This window comes from Macrobrachium rosenbergii, chromosome 31, assembly GCF_040412425.1.
Source record: "Macrobrachium rosenbergii isolate ZJJX-2024 chromosome 31, ASM4041242v1, whole genome shotgun sequence".
NCBI lineage: Eukaryota > Metazoa > Arthropoda > Malacostraca > Decapoda > Palaemonidae > Macrobrachium > Macrobrachium rosenbergii.
The window spans coordinates 18312884-18325834 of NC_089771.1; the positions used below are offsets into that span (position 1 = coordinate 18312884).

The window sequence follows — 12951 nt, forward strand, 5'->3', positions numbered from 1 at the left end:
CAGGGAGTTGAATTGCCTAAAAAGTAACACAACAATTTCCAAATTATTAATTATACGAAACGTCTGAAATTAGCCGGAGTAAAATTATAAAATCCTCTCATGTTATAATTTTAAGATCTCCGGAGAAGACTGTATTGAGGATTGTCAGATCACAGCACAAGAGAAGGACAGTTAGCATACAGCTGGCATTACACGAGAGAGATAGTTAGCATACAGCTGGCATTACACGAGAGATACAGTTAGCATACGGCTGGCATTACTCGAGATAGTTAGCATACAGCTGGCATCACGCTGAGAGATAGTTAACCTAGCTGGCATTACACGAGAGAGACAGTTAGCATACAGCTGGCATTACGAGAGAGATAGTTAGCATACAGCTGGCATCACGCGAGAGAGATAGTTAGCATACAGCTGGCATTACACGAGAGAGACAGTTAGCATACAGCTGGCATTACGCGAGAGAGATAGTTAGCATACAGCTGGCATCACACGAGGGAGATAGTTAGCATACAGCTGGCATTACATGAGAGAGACAGTTAGCATACGGCTGGCATTACACGAGAGATACAGTTAGCATACGGCTGGCAGTACACGAGAGAGATAGTTAGCATACAGCTGGCATCACGCGAGAGAGATAGTTAGCATACAGCTGGCATCACACGAGGGAGATAGTTAGCATGCAGCTGGCATTACGAGAGAGATAGTGTTAGCATACAGCTGGCATCACACGAGGAGATAGTTGGCATTACACGCTGGCACAGCACAGCTGGCATTACACGAGAGAGATAGTTAGCATACAGCTGGCATCACGCGAGAGAGATAGTTAGCATACAGCTGGCATTACGCGAGAGAGATAGTTAGCATACAGCTGGCATCACACGAGGGAGATAGTTAGCATGCAGCTGGCATTACACGAGAGAGACAGTTAGCATACAGCTGGCATTACACGAGAGAGATAGTTAGCATACAGCTGGCATCACGCGAGAGAGATAGTTAGCATACAGCTGGCATTACACGAGAGAGACAGTTAGCATACAGCTGGCATTCTGAGAGAGATAGTTGGCATACAGCTGGCATCAGCGAGAGATAGTTAATACGGCTGGCAGCTGCGCGAGAGAGACAGTTAGCATACAGCTGGCATTACGCGAGAGAGATAGTTAGCATACAGCTGGCATTACGCGAGAGAGATAGTTAGCATACAGCTGGCATTACACGAGAGAGACAGTTAGCATACAGCTGGCATTACGCGAGAGAGATAGTTAGCATACAGCTGGCATCACGCGAGGAAGATAGTTAGCATCGGCTGGCGTGCGAGAGAGACAGTTAGCATACAGCTGGCATTACGCGAGAGACAGTTAACGCGCCAGGTGGCATTACACGAGAGAGATAGTTAGCATACAGCTGGCATCACGAGAGAGATAGTTAGCATACAGCTGGCATTACACGAGAGACAGTTAGCATACAGCTGGCATTACGAGAGATAGATAGCATACAGCTGGCATCACGAGGGAGATAGTTAGCATACAGCTGGCATTACGCGAGTGAGACAGTTAGCATACAGCTGGCATTACGCGAGAGAGATAGTTAGCATACAGCTGGCATCACACGAGGGAGATAGTTAGCATGCAGCTGGCATTACGAGACAGTTAGCATACAGCTGGCATTACACGAAGATAGTTATACAGCTGGCATCGGAATGGTTAACGTAGCTGGCATTACGAAGAGACAGTTAGCATACAATGGCGTGAGATAGTTAACGCTGGCTGGCATTACGCGAGAAGATAGTTCAGCATACAGCTGGCTGCGAGGCAGATAGTTGGCACTCGGCTGGCGGTACACGAGAGTAGTTGGCATACAGCGCTGGCATTACGCGAGAGAATGGTGTATACAGCTGGCATCCTGCAGGGAGACTAGTTAGCATGCAGCTGGCATTACACGAGAGAGACAGTTAGCATACAGCTGGCATTGCACGAGAGAGATAGTTGGCGGCATACAAGCTGGCATCACGCGAGAGAGAATAGTTACATACAGCTGGCATGCGAGAGAGAGATAGTTAGCGTACAGCTGGCATCACACGAGGAGATAGTTAGGCATGCAGCTGGCATTACACTGAGAGACAGACAGTTATACAGCTGGCATTACACGAGAGAGATAGTTAGCATACAGCTGGCATCACGCGAGAGAGATAGTTAGCATACAGCTGGCATTAGACGAGAGAGACAGTTAGCATACAGCTGGCATTACGCGAGAGAGATAGTTAGCATACAGCTGGCATCACGCGAGGGAGATAGTTAGCATACAGGTGGCATTACACGAGAGAGATAGTCAGCATACAGCTGGCATTACACGAGAGAGATAGTTAGCATAAAGCTGGCATCACGCGAGAGAGATAGTTAGCATACAGGTGGCATCACACGAGAGAGTTAGCATACAGCTGGTATCATGCGAGAGAGATAGTTACCATGCAGCTGGCACTACACGAGAGAAAAAGTTAGCATACAGTTGGCATTACACGAGAAAGACAGCTAATATACAGCTGGCATTACACGAGAGAGACAGTTAGCATACAGCTGGCACCACACGAGAGAGACAGTTAGCATACAGCTGGCACCACACGAGAGAGATAGTTAGCATACAGCTGGCATTGTACGAGAGAAAAAGTTAGCATACACTTGGCATTACACGAGAGAAAAAGTTAGCATACAGTTGGCATTACACGAGAGAAACAGTTAGCATACAGCTGGCATTACACGAGAGAGACAGTTAGCAAGTAGCTGGCATTACACGAGAGACACAGTTAGCATACAGGTGGCATTACACGAGAGACACAGTTAGCATACAGGTGGCATTACACGAGAGAGACAGTTAGCATACAGCTGGCATTACACGAGAGAGACGGTTAGCATACAGCTGGCATTACACGAGAGAGACAGTTAGCAAGTAGCTGGCATTACACGAGAGACACAGTTAGCATACAGGTGGCATTACACGAGAGAGACAGTTAGCAAGTAGCTGGCATTACACGAGAGACACAGTTAGCATACAGGTGGCATTACACGAGAGAGACAGTTAGCATACAGCTGGCATTACACGAGAGAGACGGTTAGCATACAGCTGGCATTACACGAGAGAGACAGTTAGCAAGTAGCTGGCATTACACGAGAGAGACGGTTAGCATACAGCTGGCATTACACGAGAGAGACAGTTAGCAAGTAGCTGGCATTACACGAGAGACACAGTTAGCATACAGCTGGCATTACACGAGAGACAGTTAGCAAGTAGCTGGCATTACACGAGAGACACAGTTAGCATACAGCTGGCATTACACGAGAGAGACAGTTAGCAAGTAGCTGGCATTACACGAGAGACACAGTTAGCATACAGCTGGCATTACACGAGAGAGACAGTTAGCAAGTAGCTGGCATTACACGAGAGACACAGTTAGCATACAGCTGGCATTACACCAGAGAGACAGTTAGCATACAGCTGGCATTACGCAAGAGAGACAGTTAGCATACAGCTGGTATTACGCGAGAGAGATAGTTAGCATACAGCTGGTATTACACGAGAGAAAAAATTAGCATACAGCTGGCATTACACGTAAGAGACAATTAGCATACAGCTGGCACTACACGAGATACACAGTTAGCATACAGCCGGCATTACACGAGAGAGACAGTTATCATACAGCTGGCATTACGCGAGAGAGATACTTAGCATACAGCTGGCATCACGCGAGAGAGATAGTTAGCATACAGCTTGCATTACACGAGAGAAAAAATTAGCATACAGCTGGCATTACACGTAAGAGACAATTAGCATACAGCTGGCACTACACGAGATAGACAGTTAGCACACAGGTGGCATTACGCGAGAGAGAAAGTTAGCATACAGCTGGCATTACGCGAGAGAGACAATTAGCATACTTACCAAAACTGACGCCGACGAGGAAGCGAGCGAATACTATGAGCGCTCTCGCGGACGCCCCGAAGATGCTGAGGATGGCGTACAACGCATTGCCCAAAATGAAGATCGCAATGGCGAAGAGTAATGGGCCTCTGAAAAGGAATAAATAAAATAAATAATTTATGAAGAAATACATAACTGGGTAAATAAATGCACAAAAAACATGATATATGTAAATTATATTTGAATAAATAAAATGAATATTAAATATGCAAATTTAGCTTAAATGTGGTAAGCGATTATTTCGCAGATATTTTAGCACAGTTGTTCTTATGGAGAAAGACACCAAACCTTAATTTATGCAGTAAAACATTTTGCACTTAACTTTGCACTGCCTGCACTTCAAATTGACATTATGCGAATTATCCATGACAACTGAATATGAACTCTGTCAGACTTCAGAATGAGTTTAAAAATATCCAGATTGAACCGACTTACTGAACTAATAATAATAATTAAAAGAGGAGTAACGACCTCGTACACTGAATGACAAAAGTGTTCCTATAGTGACAATTTTAGATTTAACATTGACACATTGACAGCCTTGGAATTTTATCTAATTTTGACTAAACTGCTAAGTATCCTGCAACCAAAAATACATTGCCAGTCAGGAAGTCTTCTTTGTATTATGAACAATTCTGACACGCATTGCGTATGTTGACCTTTTTGCTCCAATCTCAGTATTTTATTTGTTTACTGTCAGCGTACGAAGTCCCCGTGGGAGTGGTAGTGCCGTCAGTGCACCTCATGCGGTGCACTGTAGGCTTTACTTAACGTCCTATGCAGCGTGCCTTCGGCCCCTAGCTACAACCCCTTTCATTCCTTTTACTGTACCTCCGTTCATATTCTCTTTCTTCCATCTTACTGTCCACCCTCTCCTAACAATTGATTCATTGTGCAACTGCTGTGAGGTTTTCCTCCTGTTACACCTTTCAATCCTTTTACTGTCTATTTCCGTTTCAGCGCTGAATGGCCTTAGTTGCCCCAGTGCTTGGCATGTAGCCTATGCCTAAGTTAAGTATACCTTAGTTTAACCAGACCACTGAGCAGCTGATTAACAGCTCTCCTAGGGCTGGCCCGAAGGATTAGACTTATTTTACGTGGCTAAGAACCAATTGGTTACCTAGCAACGGGACCTACAGCTTATTGTGGAATCCGAACCACATTATACCGAGAAATGAATTTCTATCACCAGAAAAATAAATTTCTCTAATTCTTCATTGGCCGGCCGGAGACTCGAACGCGGGTCCAGCAGAGTGCTAGCCGAGAACGATATCGACCCATCCAATGAGGAACTACCCTATGCCTAAAGTCTATAAATCAATCAGTCAGCGTATGAAGTAAAGAGTCGTATCTTTGTTGCGGCTATTGTTGTTTACCCCAGTTATGCAAATGGATTCACTGTTGTATTTGGTTTTAATTTCCCTGTTTTTTAGTGGAAATCTTAAACTGGCATATGTCACATAAAGGGATTTGATTACCCTCTTATCAAGTAACTAATTATCCTATGAATGTCATTCCCTCGTATCAAGTGACTAATTATCCTATGAATGTCATTCCCTCGACATATGATGACCATCTCTCATTGTTATTTTGAATAATACCATTTTAAAATGATGCTGTGCCGTATGTTATGCACAATTGTCATTTATTTACGGAGACTGTTTAAAGCAAACAAAAATTCTGTATTTCTTCTAGTATACGCGACTGTCATACAATTTAGACATTAATTGTGAAGAGCGTATCAATAGAAAGATTTAAATTTTGGCACGGGCTGTTCAGCTTGCAAAAATTCAAGTTTTCTTTCATAAAAATTAACATAAAAATCTCGTACTGCGCTTGAAATGCTAACATCATTTCATTAGAAAGTAATGGGAAGTTGAGCAAATAGCTTTCGGTTAATAATGAGTCCGTGTTAGAGAGAGAGAGAGAGAGAGAGAGAGAGAGAGAGAGAGAGAGAGAGAGAGATGAATGTTGAGGTTAACCCCATACTATACCCTCTATAAAGGCAGCTAAAAGGATTGCATTTGCTTTCACAAAATTGTTTAATGTCCCGTGAGATTAAACCACAGAGATGATTGTTTTAAATAAAAACACTGTGATATTATTTTTTTAAAATCTCGAATATGAATACACAGCATGTCTGCACTACAGTATGGACAATGCAGTATGACAGTACGGTACTGTAACATTCTCCTGGGCAACCTTCAAAGCAAAACATTGAGAGGTTGTTTCCAAGTCAAGTTCTTTCAGTACATCCTGCTATACAGTATCACACCTTGCAACATTAAGACGTAATGATCGCCTGTCAAAACAGTTGACAGCAATTAATTCTCATTAAGGTTGTTAAGACCTAAAATAAGTGCAGTGACACCGAGCGTTTGTAGAGGTTTCTGTTCACTTTAATTAGACACATTCAGGATTTGTCAGTCTCGGGAAATACGGGAACATGAGTCTCATGTTGGTTGAAGATGGCAAAGTAAAGAGAATTAAAAGTCATACAACTCCATCTGCAGAAACGGAATACATTTAAACAATACGAAAGTGAATACCAATTCATCTTTAAGAAAATTACATACTTAGCAGATACAGAATAAATGCCACACTTACAGGTTACAGTGTCTTCTCCAAAGAAGATTTTCTAAATCAAAAGAGAAATACACTCATATCAAACATATTATTTCTACTTATTACTTAATCAATGCATATCATGTGTATATATATATATATATATATATATATATATATATATATATATATATATATATATATATATATATATATATAATATATATATATATATATATATATATATATATATATATATATATATATATTTATATATATATATATACATATGTGACAATATGTATAATTATATATGTGTGTATATATACATATATGTATACTCATATATATAATGTATACACACACATACATGTATGTATATATATATATATATATATATATATATATATATATATATATATATATATATATATATATATATAAATTTACTGTAAGTACATACATACATCAAGTGATAATACACATATAGACACCTGTGTACTACCCTCTGGTAACATGAAGTTTTGAAGGCAAAAACAACAAGTAAAAAATGCACCAAAGTTTCTTCGTCGCAATTGAGTTTTCTGTACAGCGTATAATGCTGTATGAAGCTCTCAGCGACGGCCCATGAAACTTTCAGCCATGGCCCGGTGGTGACGTGTGTTGTCGGCACCTATAGCGGTGCCAGGCGCACGATCATGGCTAATTTTAACTTAAAATAAAATAAAAACCACTGGGGCTAGAGGGCTTCAATTTGGTATGTTTGATGAGTATAGGGTGGATGATCAACATACCAATTTGCAACCCTCTAACCTCAGTAGTTTTTAAGGTCTGAGGGAGGACAGAAAAAGTGCGGACGGACAGACAAATAGCCATCTCAATAGTGTTCTTTACAGAAAACTAAAATTCCCACACTACTGCTCCATTTATTTATTCTCAAGCCGACAGCTGTTGCATTCATCAAATTATATAGACAAGCAGTCCAAAAATTTATCAAATCAGGAATCGAACATGAAAATGAACTGATACTTCACAGTTCAGAAAAATTAATATGAAACTAGAGTAGACAACAAAATGATTTAAATTCAAAGGTGTGAAAGCCTCCCAGTGTTTCTGTGAGACTGGTTAACCTTAATAGTTTCTGAGCCGTGAAATGTGTGCTTATTTTCATGGTAGATTTTTGTTTTAGTAAATTTTTGGACTTCTCACCTACAGTATATTTTGGAGTATATCACTGCAGATCTAGTATAGCTCTGAAGGCAGCTATGATTTAACGGCTGAAGCAGCTGTTAGCTTAAGGATGAATAAATGAAGCAGCAGAGTTGCATGTTTGCTTATTCCTTTAAAACTGCAGCCTAGATTATAAGTAGTAATGACAATTGTAGCAGAGTTGTAGGTGCCACGTGTGTATTAGCACTTAATGCTAATAACGACAGTATCAAAACAACCACGCGCGCTGCACATTACACACACTTACACACACACATGGCACAGACTATGAAATAATGTGTGTATATATATAGAGAGAGAGAAACGACTAGGTGTAATAAGATTGTACACATCAGTTTCATGTATGGCCAGTCTGTAGGAGAATGAATGTGACATTTATCTTGCCTTCGCGTGAAGCCATCCCATTTCGTTTTGAAGGAAAGTACCAATAAAAGAATGAAAAGTTTTGAAGTAATCATTTAACCCTTCTTGTTCACAACACATCACCTGTCTCAACCAAACTATACACTTCTTCATAGATTAAATATAATCCTACACTTCTTTATAGATTAAATATAATCCTACACTTCTTTATAGATTAAATATAATCCTACACTTCTTTATATAGATTAAATATAATCCTACACTTCTTTATATAGATTAAATATAATCCTACACTTCTTTATATAGATTAAATATAATCCTACACTTCTTTATAGATTAAATATAAACCTACTGCCGTAGACAGAGCAAGTAATAATTCTTCTTCATAATCATTCATTTCACAAAATAGTACATTCAGAGTAGCATATCTCAACAGGCATTGTCAGTACAGCTGTTCCAACAAATGTTCCCTTTACCGAAGAGTCAAATATAGAACGATCGACCGGCTAAAACTCAGTCACAGTAAATAGGTCACGAATGTTACTATCTGGAGCACACACTTGCGTCAAATAGTATAAATACTGGTTAATAAAACAATTGGCGTTCAGCCTTGCCGTTGCAGATAAGAGAAGAGATGTACCCTACTTTGTTACGGTTGCTCATAGTATAAATATAACCTTCGTTTCATTGTCTGTGAACACGTTATTATTTGATTGTGTGGTATGCAATGAGAGTAACCCTTTTATCATTTCATAATTGGATAATCATAAAGCTGTCATAACGTAGTCACCCTCCAATGAAAATCGCACCTTACATGCAAACTGTGAGTTTAAAAGTTCCTCGTAACCCTTGTAAAAGCATCGAAGAGAGGCTTTAGCAACCCTGAAGAATAAAATCCGCTCACTAAGGTGGTAGGTTTTAAAGAACTTGACCAGACGGACAATTCCACTTGCTCCTTATAGGGCCTCCATCGTGGTGATACCTGACGACGGGGTGGGGATAGACTGTCAGGCTGATGCTTTAGGATGGAGAGAGAGATGAAAGTCTTAACGGGGAAGGGATTGGCGGGAGAGGGGAGGTCATGTGCGATGCCACCCTCTTCCTCGCGATGTGGATGGAGGCAGTTTAAGAAACCAGAACGTTGCAGTTTGAGAGGTCTTCGGGAACAACCGCAAGCCTAAGGAATTCTGGGGGAGCGTTTGATGAAGGAGGCGCAATTGGCTGGGATAACATGACTTTCGTCTGGGAGCCAAAATTCAGAGACGCACTTCCTCTAGAAACTTTTTAAGTTGTAAGCATTAGAATTTTCAGTTTCAATAATCACATCTAAGTGCGTATTCTCTTTGCCTTCCAAAAATAATGAATTATGTGGTATCTTTACTAAGTGTCATTAATTCACAGTTCCCCTGGTCACATATAAATGCGTATTCTCATCGCCTTCCAAAAATAATGAATTATGTGGCATCTTCAATAAATTGCAATGTAATCTTCAGGGATTATAACTCATTAAGCTATTTAGATAAAGAGAATCTACTTTTTCATGGGGCGGGGCGTTCATGTGACTACAACGTGAAACACTTGATTTATCGATAATTCAATGAAAAATGTTTCACATTTCATTTTGCTAAAAACATGCACTGGAAATCATTCTCCTGAAACCGTTGGAGCATACTGAAGCATATGTGACTTACATACTTCACATTTGGAATAAATATCAGAGTTAAAAGCCGTTAATCAACTTACAGAGAAGGGTTATCGGTCAACAAGGGCACAATCCATTTGGTCTTTGATTATTGTTTGATTTACACGTAAACATAAATACAAGTGCACTAAACTATTAGGGTATATCAGCTGAATAGTGAATGAGAGCATTATTGTTGTTATCGTTAGCAAATAAATGAGTTATAGATTTATAATTATGAAGTAATACAATGGTAATATTGTTAATGATGACGATAATGATGTAAAAAGTATCCCCGTCATTATCAGTTTTAGTAATCACACAGGAATTTATACATAAAAGAATTTATAGCTAAACAGTTTATCCATCGCTGTTCTGTTGCTGATTCATTAAACAGAGAGAGAGAGAGAGAGAGAGAGAGAGAGAGAGAGAGAGGAGGGATACGCAATAGAGGATGTTGAACCCCGTTATTTTCATGCTGAAATGTGAGTCACCTCTAGGCCGGATGATACGCACGTGATTACGTTGTTGGTGTCGTGCAGGTAAATATACTTGTTTTTTTTTTTAACATGTCTCCCAGTTAGTTATGGCATCAAATGGAAATACATAATTTAAAACTATAGACCCTATATTTCTTTTGAACTTAATGATGATAAAATTAATTCTGCAGTGAAAATTGTACAACGCAGTCTGAATGTTGACGGAAATAGCATCTCCGCCCTTCCCCTAACAAAACAATTTCTCTCTCTCTCTCTCTCTCTCTCTCTCTCTCCATGAAAATGGAGGAAGCTTGAACGCTCATAGAAACAACATAGTCTGTCCATTCACCTCATTTTGCCGGTATCTCTCTCTCTCTCTCTCTCTCTCTCTCTCTCTCTCTCTCTCTCTCTCTCTTCTAATGAAGATGGGAAGTTTGAACGCTGAGGAACACCACAAGATTGCCGTCAAATTGAGAAATACTGTTGGTTCATTAGGATTCTCTCTCTCTCTCTCTCTCTCTCTCTCTCTCTCTCTCTCTCTCTCTCTCTCCACTGACACATTTAATTTCATTCATTCCACAATTTCATAGTCTACTTGTAGAGTAACGAAGTGATTTGACACTTTAAGAGTAAGCCTCTTAAATAATAGCACTTGATCTTATATACACAAGTCGGTTCTGAGGTCATTAACCGTCCACCCGCACTTCTACTCATAAATATTAATGTCCATAAGTAGTGGTGATGTACACCTATTCGGTAAAGTGTGGCTTTTTAAGGCTTAATGGCTTCATCATAAATCATTATGAACATCACGACAATTTTCGACAAATTTTATTTTTTCTTCTTCTTCTTCTTTGTCGTTAGTTTTTAACAGAATTTGCACCTGCTTCTTTTCGTTAACGTCCATTTCTTATTCCTCTCCTCGATTTGCGCTTGGCACATCGTTTCAAAATACTTTCTATTTGCCTTTAATATTTCCATTTTATTTCCCTTCTTTCGGCAAATCCTAAATTATTGTCCTTCACTTCGTCCTCTCTGCGTGTCGCTGTCATTCCTTTTTTCATCTTTTAATTTCTATTCCTCATTTTCATGTTCATTTCCTACTTGCATGTTTCATTCAGATTACCCATAATTACTCCCAGGTCGCTCTTCCCAGTTTTATTGCTGCGGGTAGTTTTAAATTAATTTTTCTGTCCTTGCTCTTATTTATCTTCTTTCCGTTTATTCGCCCTTTTCTTTCCTAGGTTTTATGTTCCTTTTGCCAAATTCATTTACGTAGCTTTCCTAATAACATTCCATGTTTTGAACCCTTTTTTGTCTTTACGTTTCCTCGTCCCTTTTTGCTTTTGTCTTTCTCCTTTCAGTTCACTTTCTGGTATTAATCCCTTCCGTCATTTCTCGTTTCTCATTTCCACCTTTCATGTCCTCCGTTACCCCACTTCTTCTGTCATTTTTCGTGTCATTCTCGTTTCTCATTTCCACCTTTCATGTCCTCCATTACCCTACTTCGTCTTCTGTCATTTCTCGTTTCTCAGTTCCACCTCTCATGTCCTCCGTTACCCCGCTTCTTCTTCTGTCATTTCTCATTTCTATTTCCACCTTTCCTGTCCTTTACCCCACTTGTCTTCTGTCGTTTCTCATTTCTCATTTCCACCTCTCATGTCCTCGTTACCCGCTTCTTCTTCTGTCATTTCGTTTCTCATTTCCACCTTTCATCTCCTCCATTACCCCCACTGATCTTCTGTCATTTCTCGTTTCTCATTTCCACCTTTCATGTCCTCCGTTAGCCCACTTCGTCTTCTGTCATTTCTCGTTTCTCATTTCCACCTTTCATGGTCTCCGTTAGCCCACTTCGTCTTCTGTCATTTCTCGTTTCTCATTTCCACCTTTCATGTCCTCTGTTACCCCACTTCGTCTTCTGTCATTTCTCATTTCTCATTTCCACCTTTTCATGTCTCGTTACCCCATGATCTTCTGTCATTTCTCATTTCTCATTTCCACCTTTCATGTCCGTTCCCCATCCCATTTCTTCGTTGTCATTTCTCGTTTCTCATTTCCACCTCTCTTCTCATGTCCTCCATTTACTTCATGTCCTCCGTTACCTTCTTCTGTCATTTCTCGTTTCTCATTTCCACCTTTCATGTCCTCCGTTACCCCGCTTCTTCTTCTGTCATTTCTCGTTTCTCATTTCCACCTTTCATCTCCTCCGTTACCCCACTTCGTCTTCTGTCATTTCTCGTTTCTCATTTCCACCTTTCATGTCCTCCATTACCCCGCTTCTTCTTCTGTCATTTCTCGTTTCTCATTTCCACCTTTCATGTCCTCCACTTCGTCTTCTGTCATTTCTCATTTCTCATTTCATTTCATGGTCTCCGTTTCATGTCTTCTGTCATTTCGTTTCCATTTCCACCCTTTTTTCCTCCGTTAGCCCGCCGTTTCCTCGTTTCTCATTTCCACCTTTCATGTCCTCTGTTAGCCCACTTCGTCTTCTGTCATTTCTCGTTTCTCATTTCCACCTTTCATGGTCTCCGTTACCCGCCCGTCCACGTTTTCTCGTTCTCATTTCCTGTCCTCCATTACCATTTCATCTGTCATTTCTCGTTTCTCATTTCCACCCTTTTCATGTTTCTCATTTCCCATGTCCTCCGTTAGCCCACTTAGGTC

The 12951-nt window shown here is 40.2% G+C and overlaps 1 protein-coding gene and 1 long non-coding RNA gene across 2 annotated transcripts in view; both read right to left on the bottom strand.

The window, feature by feature from the left end:
• LOC136855301 (major facilitator superfamily domain-containing protein 8-like) overlaps positions 1-12951 on the bottom strand; it is a gene marked incomplete at its 5' end in the record, with an annotated part of 47068 nt that overhangs the window by 16093 nt on the left and 18024 nt on the right. Inside the window, 1 exon segment of the mRNA XM_067132205.1 lies at positions 3931-4058. Within this exon segment, the coding sequence (XP_066988306.1) occupies positions 3931-4058 (128 nt within the window).
• LOC136855382 (uncharacterized) lies at positions 10832-12825 on the bottom strand. The gene is made up of 3 exons (XR_010858007.1): positions 12745-12825; positions 12390-12599; positions 10832-11854 (listed from the first exon to the last, which is right to left on the bottom strand). It is a non-coding gene; the product is annotated as an uncharacterized lncRNA (long non-coding RNA).